Source organism: Plasmodium brasilianum, chromosome 11, assembly GCF_023973825.1.
Source record: "Plasmodium brasilianum strain Bolivian I chromosome 11, whole genome shotgun sequence".
NCBI classification, from domain to species: domain Eukaryota; phylum Apicomplexa; class Aconoidasida; order Haemosporida; family Plasmodiidae; genus Plasmodium; species Plasmodium brasilianum.
Window position 1 is genome coordinate 1,087,462 of NC_090124.1, and position 19,358 is coordinate 1,106,819.

Consider the following 19,358-nt stretch of genomic DNA (forward strand, 5'->3'; position numbering starts at 1 on the left):
TATATATATATACAGATAATTATGCCTTTGTTATTTTAGTGAATTTTATTATACTTTTTACATATTACGTTCTACATTTTATGTTCTACATTTTACATTTTACGTTTTACATTTAGGTATTATATATTATGTTTTACATTTTTCATTTATTCTTCTTACGTATTTGTTAATATTGTGCTATTTTAGTTATCATTTGAGCTTCATGTCAAAAAGATGCTGTTATAAGCATATATTTTTAGTTGCGTTATATACATTAGGATTAATAATAATTTGTTTACATATATTATGTATATATACACGTGCATAAAGCTATATATATGTAAATTTTGGGAGTAAGTGTAAATTGGGGAAAAATTAGGGTAGTATATATAAAATTTTTATATTATATATTTTTATGCACCCCTTAGATTTGTGGTATTTATAAAGGCAAATTGTATAGACTGATTCTGCGGAAAACTTTTATTTTCATTCCTTTTGTTATGTCCATTCCTTTTTTTCATTGTATACTTGTGTATGCTAATTATAGTATAATTTATGAAATGTTCAGTCATTGTTAAATAACTTTTTTTTAAAAAACGTGATAATACTTAATACACAATCGTGTACATATATTTGTACAAACCAAAATTTTAAAGGTTATGCACTTTTATTGAGGATGTATTATGTTATAGACACTTGTTAGTAAGAAGTAGCTATACAATTAAAGTAGTATATTGTATAGCAAAATAATTAGTAGTATGCTGTATAGCAAAAAAATTTAGAGTAATATAAAATATCTATGGTAATGTGGACAAAATAAAAAAAAGTATCCAGATTTATTATCAGGTGCTTCAGTCAATTGGCAAAAATGCGAATTATTTATGCGGTATATATAAATACATACGCATGTTCAAAAACATATATTATTCAGTGTTTTATTCTTATTAAAATTGCTACTACACAATACAAGATAAACAAATCAAAACAAAGCAAAACATAGAAATAGAGAAAATGGGAACGCCATTTCATCTTAAAAAAAAATTGTCTTTTTGAGGAAAGCATATTTTTCTTTTAACATAATTATAGCTTCCCTATATACATAATATACATATATATTTACGTATGTACATATGAATATTTATCCCTTTTTTCCCTTCTTTTTTATGTTTTTAAAAAAAAAGAAAAGAAATGCAATTTGAGAAATGCTGAACAAAGGACAGGAAATATCTCGTATTAATGATGGCAAAAAAAAAAGAAAAATTTTTCTTGTAAGATTAATATTTCCACCTATTATATTTGCTTCTAATATTAACTATTATCGTATGTTCAAAATGAATACTACAACATTAAAAAAAAAAAAAAAAAAAAAAATTTTTAATTAAAATTTATTATTCTATTTAAAAAATGCTTATTTTTTTTCTTTATACTGCTTATATATTTTCAAATTATACACTTTATATATTCTATTTCTTTAAAATTTATTATTTGCTTTTACATTTTTTCGTACATACAATATTTGTATATTTTCACGTACATATATATACAATTTTGATATAAATGGAATATATATTTTTTACAAAACTGTTTTATAAATGGAGCATACATGTAAATGTACAATGAAACAGATATTTATGTATTTGGGAATATATGTATGTATAAGGACATATATATAAGTAGGGTGACACATATGTACGTATAGGAATACATATATATAAGAACATAAATATTTCCACAAGCACAAATATATATGTATGGATATACAGACACACATAGTACAGTGGTGTAAATATATATATATATATATTTGAATATGTTGATATATGTATGGAAAATGGGCAGATATATGTATGTACTAATATAAAATAAGCAGCATTTGATTATTAAAAGGAACGTCCATAATTACAAATATAAATTAACTACATAAATTTTCTCTTAATTTTTAATTTTTTTAACCATATCTGATATTTCGTTAATTTTGTACCACAAGTATGCATATATATACATATATATGCACATAAAAATGGAAGATATGTTTGAGCTTATAATTATTTCTGTTATTTGGTGCTGTGTCAATTTTTCGAACAGCCTATAAGTATCTTCATATATAAATAACTTTATATATATATATATATATATTATATATATATATATACGTGTATATATGTATGTATGCATGTGTACACTCACAAAGGCACATAACTCTACATCATAAATTAAACCTCGTGTTTAAGTCGTTCAGCATGTCGTTTGGTATGGGGGACGAAAGAGAGTCATTCGTTGGGTTATAGATTTCTTTCCAGTGATTGGGGTATTTTTGCTTCATGTTTGATAGAAATTGGTGAAAAAAAATATTAATATTTTGAGATACATATTTATACTTCAATATTATATAAACAATATCTTTCAAATTTTCTGCAGCAATATCTAGATTTAAATATAAGGTTTCTAAAATTGCCTTCAGAGAGCTAATTTTTTCATTTTCTTGTGTACCATGTGACATAATTTTTAACCATGTTTTTAAAAATTGAGGGAAATAAAAAATAATTTTTTTAGGATACGTAGCTGATAACCTACCTAGGGATATACATATATTTTGTAACAAGCATCCATGATATTTGGAATTCTGACAAATATAAATAAGTTGTTTTATTATTTCATCTACATACATTTCCATGTATTGAGGATTAATGTGTATACTAATTTCTCCTATGGCCCAACTAGCGTTATTAGAAACGGGGGTCGAAGGATGAGTAATATGTGCAATAAGATATGGTATGATGTCGTTTAAATAAGGTATTAAATACTGGGTACAAAATCTTGAAATATCTCCTATTAATGCAAAATTTGATTGTAAAATTCCAAAATTTAGGAAAAGTTTTGCTAATTCTGTATATTCATTTTCTTTACTTACTATTATTCCATTGGTGATTGATGATGAAGTATTATTGTTGTTATTGTTACTATTATTTAAATTTAACATTTTATTATAACCATGATTAATTATCATCTTATTATTTAGAGAATCAAATTTTATATTTTCTAATTTTAAACAATATCTATGAACTAATGGTATAAAATTATATTCATCTTCACTTAAAATGTTTAAAATATTAGAATTTATAACACTTAAAATTCTTGATAATAAATCAAAACTACATTCTATTAAATCCTTTTTCTTAGACGGAGATATAGAATCTATATCTTTTAAACTAGTAAAATAATCTTCATTTGATATTTTATAATATGTTAATAATTCACTAGCTGTGTCCGAAATATTATTTCTATTCAACATAAACGAATTGGTACTACCTGATTTTTTCGTATAATAATATTTTATTTCTTCCTCTAAATCTATGTATAATAAAACCAAAAATTTAATACATGTTCTTATAACACTTTTTGCATATTTTAAAAATTCCTTTCCATATGCACTAGTAATACATGACATACATTCCATTAAAGCTATAATATATGGGCTACTGATACGAATGTTATCCCATTTTAATAAAATCGAATTAACAATTTGATGAGCTAACTCATTGTTCTCTTTTACAATATTGACACTATCAATTAACGTTCCGACTACATCAAATAAAATAAAATAATTTTTCGCTTGATATATCTGAAACGCTTGTTGAATCGTGTGAACAATTTCATGCAAATAATTATTAAGTAATTCTAAAGCATCTTCCTCAAGATTAGCAAAAGAGGAACAAGCTGCTTCTTGTACTCGTTTATTACTATCTAAAATTCTTTTTAATAAATTTAACAAAACTGGTTCAAACCATTTATCACAATTATCCGGGTGACATATCCAAGACGAAAATCTTGTAACACACCAACAGGATATACTTCTTGCTAATGGCTTCTCATCATTTAGTAATTTGATTAAATATTCCAACACTTTAGGTATAAATGGAGATAAGCTATACATACAACCTTTTGCAATAGCACCTAGGGTTAGCACCGCACTTTCCCTGATGTTCCATTTATCACTCATTAATTTTTCTTCAATATGTGGTAAAATAAATTCTAGTATCTCATCATTATATACATTGGATAAGTAGTCAAGACATAATGCAGCTCCTTTCCGAACAGTCCAATCATTTCCCCATGTTCTAGAAGTCAAATCATCATTTTTTTCATCATCGCTAAAATCATCATACGTGTTACTATTCTTATTATCAAATCCCATATCCGTAATGTTGTCCATATTGTTGCTATTCACATTGCTGCTATTGCTGTTATTAACACTGCTATTATTGTTCATTTTATTTATCTTCAATTCATCCTGACCAATGTCATCATTTTTATTACTATTATTATTATTATATAATTCCGGGGAAATGTCTTGTATTAAATCAGGTATATTTGCATTGTCATTTTGAAAATGTGATTCGTCCATAGTTAAATAATCCCATTTGGTATAAACCGTATTATCAACGAGTATTTTACATAAATAGGGTAAATAGCTCTTTAATATTTTCAAAGCTTCATTTCTTAACTCGTTAATATTTTTATACACATTTTCATCAATAAAACTATCTGACTTGCTCAAAAAATCGATTGATTTATTAGTGTTATTCATATTAGTGTTCATACTACTACTATTATTATTATTATTATTAATGTTATTATTATTATTACTGTTATTGTTATTATTATTATTATTATTATTACTATTATTATTATTATTACTATTATTATGATTATTATGATTATTATGATTATTATGATTATTATTATAATTTGAATAGGCAATATAGCTCCTATCTTTTATAAATACGGGCCAAAACTCTAATGCTTCTAGTTGAACTTTTCTATCTGATGAATTGGTTGCATTAACCATAAATTGAATAATCGCGTCTAAGTTAGTAAATATAGATGCATACCTAGAGTCTGTAATAATGGTCATACAAGTAACTACAATTTTTAATATTTGCGTATCTTCTTCTGAAGCTAGATATCCTAAGCATTCCCATAATTGAGGAAAATATTCATTAAAAACACCATTTGTAGTAAAACATGATGATGTTATAAATAAATCAAGACACTCAGCAGCATATTTTTTTTTTATACTTTTTTCTTGTGGTGTGCAAAATGAAAATAATTTCTGTAATAATTGTGTTTTGCAAAATTGAAAAAAAAGAGAATCAGCACTTTTTCTATTCATTAATTCATCTTCTATTATAATTATAATTGCACGAAATGCTCCATCAACTACATCATTATTTCCACGTTCTATTAACAGTAATAAATTATATAACGCTTCGGGCCACTTATCTATTCCTTCATACTTGGTCAGAATTGTTGTTATAACAGATCCAGATGTGTTTCTTATTTCTTTTACCTCATCTTCAACTAATTTGAAAATTTCATTCTTTATTATTTTTAAAATATCAATTGTTAAAAATTTATTTTTCGAATTTATATAATTTTTTAATAATAACCCTCCTACTTGCCTAACATCATTTTTTTCTTGTTTGTTCATAAATATATGTAATAAATATAACGCAGCATCTGATACATTTTCATTTAAATCTTTTAAAACTTTGGTTACTTCAATCTGAACGTTGTTATTTGAACTGTTACATGAGGATGTTAATGCCTCATTAATTGTTTTGTATATTTTCTCATTCGGCTTCCATTCCATGTACGAGTTACTATTTTCATAACAGCTGTTATGCATTTTCTTGCATTCACATGTACATAGATATATGTATAAATATATGTGTATACATAATATATATATACATATACGTATATATATATATATACTTAAAGTTACAGTTACAGTTACATATAAACTTGAGCTTTCACCTTTCAATAATAAGAGTAACAAAAATAATATATAACAAATATATAAATTATGATTAGGTGAAATTGTAAAATTATGGTAAATTTTCACAATATTCTGAAAAAACAAGCATACACGAATAAACCATAGATGAGCAAGAGGTGTTTTAATTAAATTAAAAATCTAATTATAATAGTACATATATATACATAATATATTTAAAACATGAAATTTGGTCACATATATGTACGTATATATATATATATATACATATATTATATATACATGTATAAATATATGCAAAGGCAATTTTTTTTAACTTTTTTATGTTTTTGAGCAAATATGGTTAAATATAAACACAAATTTAAAAATTACATCTGAAAAATATATAAGAAAAGTACACGTTTTTGGATATATACATTTATTTATATATAAGCATGTATTCCTATATTTTTATCTTTTCATAAATTAATATATACATTCACATACAGATAAATTTTACATAAAAATGAACATTATATATAATTAACACATATAAATTCTATAAAATTATATATATATACATATAAATATATACAAATAAATATGTATAATATATAAAGGCAAAAACGTATATCAATGTATATATATATATATAATATATATATATACATAAATAAATAAGAATGTATGTATGTATGTATTTATGTATGTATGTATGTAAATTTGTACAAATAAATACCTTCGTATTTAAATGTGTTTATGAAAAATTTAATTAATATTTAATATTGTAAAAAAAATATATATTAAAAAATTAAAATGAGGAGTATATATAAACATAATGGTATGAAATTTTATCAAATTAATTTAGAATAAATTATGTGGGTTTATATATTCATGAGAAGAAAGTTCAACAGTAAAACATAAATATAACATGCGTCATATGAAAAAAATGTATATATTTTTTAGTATATGTAAATATATATTTATATAATTATTTATGTATTATAATATGTAATTATATATAAGAATATAAACATATATACAGCATATCATGTATACATTTCTGCTAACCGGTTTAAAGTCCAAATAGAAGCATAAAAATGAGTAAATATATATATTTAAAGTAGCAAAGAAAAAAAAAAAAAAAAAAAAAAAATCTACATTAATGTTTTAATAACTTCAAAACTTTAATCTAATATAAAACAAAATTACATATTTTACATTATTATTGGAAAAAAAATTCTTTTTTACACTACATATATAATACATTATTTTGCCTTCTATTTTCTTCTTTTTTCCCCTGTAAAAGTAGTCCAACCCACATTATTCACATATTTTATATAAAACTATATATTAATAACAATCTTGACGATAATAAAAATACATTTGTATTTTTTTTGTATTATTATCCAAGAAAAACGAAAATAAAAAATTATAAGATAAAATAAAAATTGTAAGATTATTTATTAAAAATTAATTGCCGTATTACATTAGTGTTTACTTATATGTATATAATATATATTTACGTAATAAATTTTTTATTATTAATATAAAGTAAAAAGAAAAGGAAATAAAAAATTTTGTTTAAAAAAGTTTATGAAATGGAAAAAAAAACAGAAACAGAATTAGAGGGAAAAAAAGGTATCACATTTTTATTTGAATAATAATGGGAACATGTATATATGCATATATATATGCTGTACATATGTAATATATATGTAAAGGTATGTAATAAGAATCAGTATATATAAGAAATGAAAAATAACATTACAATGGGAATGAATGAAAAAAAAAAAAATAAATGACCAATTTGCCGTAGAGTTATATATAAAAAAATGACCTCATTTTATATATATATATATATATATTTATAAATATATATAATAATAAAATAAAAATTAATATACAATTGTGTTCTACATATATATATATATATATCACATTTATTTTGTAAATGAAAAAAAAGAAAAATTTAAGCAAATAATTTTTCTTGTAAATAATATTTTTTATTTTAAAAAAAAAATGGTGAGAACAAGTTTAAATTTAATAATAAAACAGTAAGAAACTTATTTTAACTAAAAAAAAGGTTAGTGTATTTATACGTAAACATGTTCGTCCCCTTGTTTAATTTTTTTTTTTTTCATATAAAGGAAACTACGAATTTTAATTTTAACACCTTAAAAAAGGGTATTTTTTATCTTTACTTTAGATTTGAAGAATAATCATAATATTCTACAAAATTGTTACATATTATTTTATTTTCCGTTTTCGTGATTACTTGTACCAAAAGGAAAAAAAATATATCGTGTGTTTATATATGTTTACTTGTTTATAATGGTATCTCATTACATATAATTATTAAAATGAAGTGCAAAGAAGCCAGGGACGTTTTAACATTAAAAAGCTATTAATAATACTTATAGAAACAAAAATTTTTTTATTTTGTTTTAAACATATTTATGAATGAATAGTTTAGAAACAAAAAGAAAAAAAAAAAAAAACGCTTAAATTATATGTAATAAATATTTTGTATTAACAGCACAAACATGTAGAAACCTCCTTATTTTGGTAAATTGTTATTTTAAAAATGAAAAAGGTGTACACCAGAACAAGTACAGATTTATATAATTGCATTTTTCATATTTAATAAAATGTGCCATATATATAATTAAAAATTTTAAATAGTTACGTTTTCATTACACAACGAACACGTGATATGTTTAAGTATATATATACGTATATACACATATACACATTCATATGTTTACATAAATATAGTATTTCTTTTCTGTGTGTCGAATTAATTTTTTTTATTCCTAAGTATATTTTGAAGAAATGTATTAACCATAAAATAAATACTGTTGAAGGGAAAGGTATAAAAGATTCAAAACTAAGTCGTTTATTATTATTATATGATATATTGGTATATATTTTTTGCGTTAAAAGTATTACCACATTCTTATTTTAAAAGTGTAACCGCTGTGTTACAATTTTTTAACAGAAAAAAAAAATTGAAAAGTTGAAAGTTATAATTTTTGGATATCGTTCCCTTTTATATACTTTATTAATTTAAAAAAAACAAAGATATATGTGTTTAAAAAAAAAACATAAAAAAAAATAAAATAATAAAAAATGAATAATAAAATTACATTAAATTAAATACAATAATTAAAAAAAAAAAAATATAATATAATTTTGACGTTTTTATCTTGGAAAATTCTTACTTAATGATTTAAAGTTAAAAGGAAACATCATGAGCTAATACTTTAAGGGCATTAATTAACGTTGACGACATTATTTTATTTGCTTCAAATATTTTAAGTTGATCATTATTTATATCTAACTGTTCGTCATAATTATTATTATTTTGTAATGTAACAACATTTTCTGAGAAAGGACTGCCTTCCTTATAATTACTATTTACATTGTTGAATTGTTTATTTTGGTAAACCTTTTTTACCAAACTGGTTTTTGAGAATGGCGTATTATTTTCTTTTATATATACACTGTTATTACTACTATTGTTTGGTATTTCACAGCTCTTTATTTTCTTCTCTTCGGAAAACATATTTCCTGTCTTGTCTTTTAAGGCGCATATTAATTCTTCGTTTCTAGATGGGTTTTTTTTTTCCTTGTTCCTTAGCCTATCCTCCAGTACTAGCACAGCTTCTACTTCTGCTTCTCCTATAGCTTTGCTTTTTCCTTCTCCCATCATATCTTCCTCTTCTTCTTTCACCTCTCCTTCCTCTTCTTCCATCTTCCCCTCCTGTTTTTCTCCGTCCGCTGTTCTTCCCTCTGATTCATCCTTTACTACATCCTTTAGGTTGTCCACTTTATGCTTCCATTTTTGCCTATCCAAATTATTACAACGATTTTTTGTACTTTCCCATTTTTTTTTGCTTTTTGTGGAACTCCATTTATCTGCTTCCCCTTTAGAATTATCATACATGTAATAAGTCATAACCTTTTCAGGAAGCGAATATAAAGGTTTCATATTTTTCATAATATCCTTATTACTATTTTGAGTTCTATATTTATATGACTTGTCAATATTTTTATCAAAATTTACTCTTACGTGCACATTTTTTATCAAATTTGTTGCTGATGGTAATTGTAAAATAGGAGGATCTATCCTTGCATTTTCTGGGTTTATTAAAGGAGCATTTAGTATACTAATACCACCTATTCCGTCTATAGCACCTAAAGTGAATGCTCTTTTTTTTTTTTTCGAAATATGGTCTTCATAGTTTCTTATATCTGTGTTTTTATCGTATATATACTTTTTATCACTTTCCTTTTTATAATATGTGTTCTTATCATCCTTTGTGTTACTGAAATTGATCTGTTGTTCTTTTATTGTTTTGTTATAAATATTTTCCAAAATTGGGTCTATGTAATGTAAACTATTTTCATTTTTACTTTTTAGTTTTTCCTTTACATAATTCATTTCATCGTCACTTACTTTTTTATAATATTTTTCATCGAATATGTTCATTTTTTATTGTTTTTTTGTAAATTTTATATAAAATTTTATTTCTATATATCGTCTTGTTACTTTGTCCCCTCAGCTATATGCTCATAACGTATATAACTACCCTTTCATTTACACATAAACGAAAAAAAAAAAAATATATATACACATATAAATATATGGCTTTTTTGAGCTAGTCCTATTTTTTAAAAGCAAATGCATTTAATTATTCTGTAACTAATAACATATTTGTTGGCTACTTTATTGTTTTGTTCTTCCATATTTTTTGCGAGTATTTTACAATGTTCGTTTGTTTGTTTGTTTGTTTGTTTGTGCGTATGTATGTGTGTGTTTGTATGTAAACTGATTTGTATTATGCTCCTGATTTTTTTTAAGCGTCCTTTTTGAACTTGAAAAAATAAAATTATACCTACTATCTTTATAACATACATTTATCACATATTTTTAAAATGTATATATTTTAAAAATATAGCATTTCTCTATTATATTTATCTTAATTCTTTTATGTTACAAAATAAAACACAAAATGCAAAAAAATTGAATTAAGATGTATATATGCACATATGCATGTTTGCTTTAAAAAATTGCTACTTTTATTACAGCGAGCTTCTGCAAAAAAAAAAAAAAAAAAAAAAAATTGTCCTTACAGTTATGCAAGTATTTATACATGTATACCTAATTAATAATAAGCAATATTAACATTAATTATTTACACATATTCTTATAAATGGAAAAAAATAAAAAAGATTTTAATATGAGCGTTTAATGTAACTATTGTATTCCATAAACTATAATTTTCTTTTTTTTCAATACATCGTGGATACTCTAGAATCATTTATTGCATGTTCTACTATTGTGCTCTTCAAATTTTTTCATACATTAAAGGTTGAAGTAAACACATGTACATTTGCTATTAATTTAAAGCTTTTTAAAAATTTTAAAAGGTTATTTTTTAAGATTTCTATATTTTGTACATTTTATTTTTTCTTATGGGTTATAAAAATAGGATATACTAATATGCATAAAAAAAAAAAAAAAAAAAAATTGTACTAAGAAATATGAACAACAATATAATCAAAAATTTAAACATAAAAAAATATAAAAGTGTATGAAAATATTCATTTTATAACAAAAAAGTAAAATAATTAATTTCCTTAAGTGCATATTTATATATTATACTCTTAATTAAGTTTTATTACAAATTATAGTTTATAGCAATATAATAGAAGTAACAATGAGTGGAAAAAAAACCGCTTTAGTTGTAGTGGTGAGATATTGCAAATACTTATATTACATCGAAAAAGGGAGAAAAAATTAAACTCTATATTATATGTTAATATGTATATGAAAATGCAAAACTATACTTAAACTTTGTTAATCCTTGTGTTCAAATGCTGAACATTTAAAAAAAAATTTTCTTTTTATCACACGCTATTTAAATGAATATTTTCATATTTAATAAAATACTCCTTCAAATTCAATGAAGTCGTTTCTAAATTAATGTTTACATGACTTATATTTATTGATTATTTTTTAAGGCTTCGGGATCGGAGGATGTAGAATATATTACAACAGTCGATGTTCTAAGAAGAGCTAGTAAACAAAACAAGCCATAGATATGCATATATATATGGATATATACACATATATATATATATATATATATGTGTGTGTGTACGTATTTATATGTGTATATAATACCATAATAAACTTCACATATATTTATATGTTATCATTATACATTATAAAAAACACAACTTCGGGGACAAGGGAAATAATGAGAAAAAAAACAGCATTTTTTTTATAAATACATTTTTCAAAAAAATAATAAATAATTTGAAAAATAAGAGAAAAAATTAAAAACAATATGTTTATACATTTACGTACACATATTATAAGTTTATTTTTCACAAATTAATATTTTTTAACTTTTTATTTAAGATATCAGCGTAACAACAGCATCTGTAGAAGAAACAGAAAAAGTGTGCCTTCAATCAAAAAATGTCGTTCTCGCGGATACATTAATTGGTAAGGTTAGAAGTAATACTTATGATGTAATAGTAATTCCAGGTGGAATGAAAGGATCAAATGCAATATCAGATTGTGTAGCTGTTATTGAAATGTTAAAAGAACAAAAACAAAGTAATAGACTTTATGCAGCTATATGTGCTGCACCAGAAACTGTCTTTCATCGTCATTCCCTAATTGATGATGTTGAGGCAGTTGCGTATCCATCGTTTGAGAGTGACTTTAAACATATTGGTAAAGGAAGAGTGTGTGTTTCGAAAAATTGCGTAACATCTGTAGGACCAGGATCTGCTGTTGAATTTGCACTGAAAATAGTAGAATTGCTATTAAGTAGAGACGCTGCACTAAAACTTGCAAGCGGTTTTCTTTTGCATCCCTCTGTTACATTTTAATATACGTTCCCTTTTTCCTCTTTATACGAATAAATAAAAAAATAAAAAAAAAATATATATATGTATATATTTATCTATATACGAATAGTTACATACATTCAGTTTAGTATGCTATTTTAAAATGTGGAGATGGTACAAGCATATTATATTATATTTCGTTCTTTTAAAAAATCGTTAATATTTTTGCAAGTTTATTTTTTTTTTAATTAAGCATACTTTTAATAACTTATTGAATTATTTTAAAAGAGAAAATCCTTTCAATTTTTATGAAAAAAAAAATTTTTAAACATAATAATAATTGAAAGTCTCAGCTGTTCAAAAGTTTACCTGCGTAAACGTTTTAACATCGCTTAAAAAAAGAAATTATAATTGCTCATAAATTTTTAAAACAAAAACAAAAAAAAATAATAAAAGAAATACTTCATTAAAGCCCTTATTTATGATAGCTTAAAAAGGACGAATATACATAAAACATATAGATGATGTGAATCATAGATTTGTTTAAAAAAAAAAAAAAAAAAAAAAATTTAATTGAAGAATTATGGCTTGTTCTTATTACTCCAAATAACTACTTATTAAACCTTTTTAAAAAATGTAATAATATATATATATAATAAATGAAATTTTTTTGATGAATGCGTATATGTAACCAGAATATAAGTAAAAGAAAAAAAAAAAAAAAAAAAAAAATCATAAGTAGAAACAAGAAGAAATTTAACGAAATAAAAGTGGATATTAGAAGGAAAAGAGGAGAAGTAAATACAGAATTAAGATAAGTAAAACTCTAGAGCACAATTTTACAGTGAAAACTTTATGTAGAGAAAAATGAATTTAAATAATAATAGTAATAATGGGAGCAGTTACAACAATAGGAGTAATAACAACATCATATTAAGTGACAAATATATAAATTTAAATATTTTAAAAAAGGGAGAAGAGCTAAATGATCAAGAGAAACTATTCTTAAAAGTTCATACTTACCTAAATGAAGGAATTATTCCTAAATGTATTGGAATGGGTATTGGTGGTGGATTTGTAGGTATTTTAATTGGTGCATTCTTTTTTAGTATGCAGCCAAGTAATATAGATTATACTTTAAGTTATAAAGAACAACTGAAGGAGCAATTTTGTTTGTTTAAACAGTCAATAAAAAATAGTTGTGTCAATTTTGCTAAAATAGGATTTTTATTTTCATTTTATGAGAATTCTTTACAAAAAATGAGAGCAGCAAATGATATAACGAATACGCTATATTCAGGTTGCTTAACAGGTGCTACTATATCTTATAAAAAAGGGTTACCTTCGATGATTAGTGGATGCGCTAGTTTTGCAGCTTTTTCCGCTGTTATTGAAAAGTTGCAAAAGTCAAAAAAATTTTAAATTTCCTATTTTTTTTTTTCTTTTTTTGTTTCACTTTGGAATACAAGTTTTTTTTTATTTATTGATGTTGTACATTAGTTACAATAACGTTGATTATTATTATTTGTAAATACATTGAATACATATGTATATACCTCCAACACAAACAATTGTATATTTTTTTTTTTTTTTCCCATTGCAAAATTTTACAAGAACATTACATATATATAAATTTAATTTTGATTTACATGCAATATTTGAAGTATTTTGTTACAAAATTGATTTGGGTGTGTGTACTTAAATGAGGTAAAATTATATAAGTTAAAAGATTGTGCATACAAATATAGAAACTAGCCGTATGTACGTACAACGACTTATATTTTAAATGATTAAGATATTAATATAAAATTAAAACAGATCAGATCCAAATAGTACAAAAATTTTTAAATATCATACAAAACATAAGAGGACGGAAAATTCTTAATTTGATTATTATAGTAAGTGATGAGAAATTTTATGTTTTTATAAGTATTTTTTCAATAAGAGATCTATCTGGAGAAAGGGAGAATTGAAATAAAAAAAATATTCCTTGTTCATAATATTCAGATAAATTTATTACATTTTTTTTTTTTTTCCTAGCCACAAAATAAGTGTACCACTCTTGCACACTATATTTCGTTATAAAAAAAAAGAAATATATTGGTTTAAGACAACAAAAAAAAAAAAAAAAAAAAAACAGGAAAAAAAACATATACAAACATATTTACTAAAATAACTACTGAAAATAATATGCAACTTAATAAAAAACATGTTATTCTACTTTTGTTTTATTTTCATTGCTAAACATCATTATAGTAGTTTAAATAAATTACTTGTATCAAAAAATACATATGTGTGAATTATATATACTTTGGAGAAAATATTTATAAATCCAGGTATGTAATTATTTATAAAAAATTCGGATATTAAGCGAACATTTCTGATTTAAAATTTAATATTATTTAATAGTTCCTACGCTTCTTTCCAAATCCATTTTAAGAAAAAGAGTTTTACTTTTTTTACACTTATTATGAATAATAAGTATTTAATAATTTGAAGTAAAAATACATTTTAAACCTTATGCATATTATTGATATTTTTTTCTTTTTTCTCATATTTTTGAAAAAAATGTAGATAATTTTCCTTTTTTGCAAAATGTAAATGTATGTAAACTGTAAATAATATTTTTATTTTGGTTTTTTCCTTTAGCACTTTATTTTGTATTTTTTGTTAATAAATTATAGCATGTTTGTAAGCTAAATGTATATATATATATATATATATAATATATGGATCATGAATCAGTTCTCAAGATGCCGTTGAAAAATTACTTGTGTAAATGATTTTACCTTAATCACATTACAACTGTAATTATAAAAGTCCAATACAGGAACTCGAAAAAATTTATAATCCACAATTTTGTTGTAATAAAAAGAAAATTTATAAGACAACTTCAAAAGGGATCTTAATAAATTTAAAAATTTGAATGAATGGTTTAGTGAAAATGGGAGTAAACGCACATTTTTGTCTTAAAAAAAAAAAAAATTAAAATACATATACATATACTAATAGATTACAATAAAAAATATATATATATGTACACATGCGTCCATTAGACCAAAATAAAAATTAGTAAGACAATATATTTATGAGATTCTCCCGAAATATAAACAACTGATAAAAAAGAGTCGTGTTTTATGAATTTGTAACAAAATTCCTTAAACAAAAGTTAATTTTTAAAGCACAAATCGAATTTTCCATAAATAAACTGTCTAATTCTTAGTACTAAAATAATGTAAATACTCAAATAAAAACACAAAAAAGACATTTTTTTATAATTTGTGGATGTAAATTATATATGTATTCATACATGCAAAAATTCATCATTCAGAATATATTTTTTTCGTTAATATAGGTCATTTATACTTTAGTTTAATCCCTATAATGTCGCAAATAATACATTATAAGAAAAAAGTCATTTTCATACAACAAAAATATAGCATAAATAAGTATATAAATAAAATATTCCACTATATATATAATTTCATAAACATATCTTCGTATTTGTCAAATACATTTTATCTAAAATGGACTCATTAAAAATAATGCTCCTCTTGTTTGTGTATTGTACAAATAGTTCAATTTGCATTGTGCTAGTTTAAAAATATTTCATCATCTTGAACTAAATAACTCAAGAAAAAACAAAATTAATAATCTTTCTTTTCTCAATTAAGTTATGTAACTTTCCATTTTTTTCAAATACATTTTTATATATATTTATAAATAAATCATTGTACTTCAAAAAAAATTTTAATAATTAATGAAAAGATACAAAAAAAAAAAAATATAATTGTATATTATATTTATATATATATATATATATATATATATTGAATTAATATCAGCGTGCACTTTTTTCTTTTTTTTCTTTTCTATTCATTCGCTTACTTTCATTTTTTTATATTTCTTTTTTTTCTTTTTTTTTTCTTTCAATATTTATAAGCTTATCTGCCTTTTATTATGGAAACGAAAATTATTATATGCGTTTTTTAAAGGTCACGCTGTCATTAAAAAAAAAAATTATATTTATAATAATACATACAACATATATATAATATAAATTTCTGAAAATGAATTTTGTTGACTTTCATATAAAATATTAAAACATTAAAAAATTACATAGTTTATCTAAATTAATTTTTGTTAATCCTTGTGAACAGTAATATTTACATATTAACATTTTTTAATGTAATTTTTAATTTTTTTTTTTTCTTTTTTATTTAAATTTATTTTTGTTCGGGAAATGGGTTATCTTTCAAAACACGCGCAAACCATTGATAAAATATATGTACAGTGTATACATATATATATTTATTATGTACGTAAGTATTAATATATGTATATATATATATGCACAAATTTAATCTTTAATAAATTATATTTTTTAATTAAATTTAGACTAATTTAATATTCTTTTTTTTTTTTTCTCTTTCCGTAAATATTTCTTTAAGCACAAAATTCAAGAAAAATTTATAAAAAAGAAAAAAAAAAAATATATATTTTTTTTAAAATGAATAATTAACAGCTAAAAAAATGAATGAAAGAGATGAAGAATATGATTCGCTCTACGATGTTATATATGATTATGATATTAATGAAGAATTTATAAATGATAATAATAATAATAATAGCAGAATTAAATCTGTAAATTGTGATATAAAAGATAAATTAATAAATGAGAAAAAGTTAAATTCCGAATATGTATTGATAGAGAATAAATATAATGTATATAATGGAGTAAATAATGAAAAAATAATCAAAGAAGACGAATTGCAAAAAGAAGAAAAAATAAATACACTATCGTCACACGAATTAGGTTATAATTTTACTTACGCTCAGAATACAGAAAAAAATGCAAAAGAGCATAATGCACGGTTCCATGATGCTACAGCAAATTTAAAGAAAAACGAAGTTATCATTGTGAATAGTATCGATTTTAAAAAGGAAGAAGAAAGTACTTTATTATTCAAAAAAAATAATATACAGAGTAATAGTAATTATAGTAGTAATAATAATGGAAATAATGACAAGTTAAATGTAAATAATGATAATATATGTGAAAATAACAGTATACATTATGAAAATGTATTAAATGAGGGAGAAAGAATTCTTAACGGAAATGAAGAGATTATGAATATTAAAAAAAATAAGACAGAACTGATTGATAGAGGGGGAAGAGGTTTTGATAATATGTCAGAGAAGACATGTGAAAAGGAAAAATGTTACGCAGATTATAATGAAGAAACAGTACTTCATCAGAACAAACCATCAGTTCATATGAATAGCGAACATAGTTCTTATGATATTAATGGAAAAAATTTTGATGGCACAATTAATGGCAAAAATAGTATAGGTGAAGATTACCGTAAGGAGAAACGGGAATTAGCGGAACAAGATGATGTTCATGTTGTCCATAATGATAATAATAATAATAATTGTTATTATGATAATGATATTGGGGTAAAAAATGATGGTTTAAGTAAAAAATGCGAACCTGTGATATTGAATGAAAATATATATAATTATGAAAAATATTCAGAAGGTTGTACAGAGAATAGTCAACAAGACATAAGTGGGAAACAAAAAAATGATACAGATGAAAAAATGAATACGAAACAGGATGAAAAAAAATATTGTAACAATAACAATAGTAATAACAACAGCAATAATAATAATAGTAATAACTGCAGTAATAACAGTAGTAATAACAGTAGTAATAATAGTAATAATAATAATAATTGTACGTATGGAGAAAATAAAACGAAAGAGGAAAACGCAAATAAAAACACTACACAAGAAAATGAAGGCAGATGTACATATGAATGTAATATTTGTTTTGATGATGTGAGAGACCCTGTAGTAACAAAATGTGGTCATTTGTTTTGTTGGATGTGCCTTTGTGCATGGATAAAAAAAAATAATGATTGTCCTGTGTGCAAAGCAGAAGTATCAAGAGAAAATGTTATTCCATTGTATGGAAGAGGAAAAAATAGTAATGAACACAAATACACAAAATTTGAAGAACCTAGACCAACTCCCAAACGAAAAGGTGTTAGAAGGAATAATAATAATTACTCTAATAATTTAGGCTTAAGGGCATCATTTGGTGTTTGGGTAAACCCTTTTTCTTTCGGTATGTCCTACGCAAACATGTCTGAAGAATCTTTCTTTTATGAAAGTAGGAACGAAAATAGAAGATCCCATATAGAAACGTATCAAGCAGAAGCTGCTTCTTCCTTTTTCTTTTTTTTAGGATTTTTTCTTTCCTTATATATTTTGTTTTATTCTTCCTAAACTATATTTATTTGTAAACCAATAAATTTTCCATTGACCATTGAATGCATGTAGATATTAACATATTTACGCATTTATATACATATGTATGTACATATATGTACTTACATATGTACCATTTTTTTGAAGTATGCTTATTTAAATTAGCTCCATTTATATATACTACAAAAAAAAAAATAATAATAATAATAAAATAAAATAAGAGTTTTTTTTTATCAGAAATTGTATTTTGTAAATTTCCCCATTTTTCCTTCGATGTGCCCCCCAATATATATGTATACATATATATATATATATATATTAAAAATGGGGAGAAATTTTCTCTACCCCAGTATAAACACAAAAACAATTCAAGTATATATGTGTTATAGGTATTTATTTTTTTTTTAAATTATACGTATAAACACATGTATATATAATTTATTTTTTATTATAA

The 19,358-nt window shown here is 22.9% G+C and overlaps 5 protein-coding genes across 5 annotated transcripts; 3 read left to right on the forward strand and 2 right to left on the reverse strand.

Annotated features, from left to right (window-relative positions):
* Nucleotides 1-2,185: 2,185 nt before the first annotated feature.
* Nucleotides 2,186-5,668, reverse strand: MKS88_003696 (transportin; the record flags this gene model as incomplete). The annotated part of the gene is made up of 1 exon (XM_067216811.1): nt 2,186-5,668. The coding sequence occupies one exon, from the start codon at nt 5,666-5,668 to the stop codon at nt 2,186-2,188; it is 3,483 nt and encodes a 1,160-aa protein (XP_067072508.1).
* A 3,328-nt stretch (nt 5,669-8,996) lies between these two features.
* On the reverse strand, nt 8,997-10,253 carry MKS88_003697 (uncharacterized protein; the record flags this gene model as incomplete). Its single annotated transcript, XM_067216812.1, has 1 exon — nt 8,997-10,253. The coding sequence occupies one exon, from the start codon at nt 10,251-10,253 to the stop codon at nt 8,997-8,999; it is 1,257 nt and encodes a 418-aa protein (XP_067072509.1).
* A 1,231-nt stretch (nt 10,254-11,484) lies between these two features.
* On the forward strand, nt 11,485-12,670 carry MKS88_003698 (protein DJ-1; the record flags this gene model as incomplete). The annotated part of the gene is made up of 3 exons (XM_067216813.1): nt 11,485-11,517; nt 11,789-11,846; nt 12,192-12,670. The coding sequence occupies 3 exons, from the start codon at nt 11,485-11,487 to the stop codon at nt 12,668-12,670; spliced, it is 570 nt and encodes a 189-aa protein (XP_067072510.1).
* An 825-nt stretch (nt 12,671-13,495) lies between these two features.
* On the forward strand, nt 13,496-14,050 carry MKS88_003699 (mitochondrial import inner membrane translocase subunit TIM22; the record flags this gene model as incomplete). Its single annotated transcript, XM_067216814.1, has 1 exon — nt 13,496-14,050. One exon carries the CDS (start codon nt 13,496-13,498, stop codon nt 14,048-14,050), a length of 555 nt encoding a protein of 184 aa, XP_067072511.1.
* Nucleotides 14,051-17,161: 3,111 nt separating this feature from the next.
* MKS88_003700 (E3 ubiquitin-protein ligase RNF5) lies at nt 17,162-18,922 on the forward strand (the record flags this gene model as incomplete). Its single annotated transcript, XM_067216815.1, has 1 exon — nt 17,162-18,922. One exon carries the CDS (start codon nt 17,162-17,164, stop codon nt 18,920-18,922), a length of 1,761 nt encoding a protein of 586 aa, XP_067072512.1.
* Nucleotides 18,923-19,358: the final 436 nt, after the last annotated feature.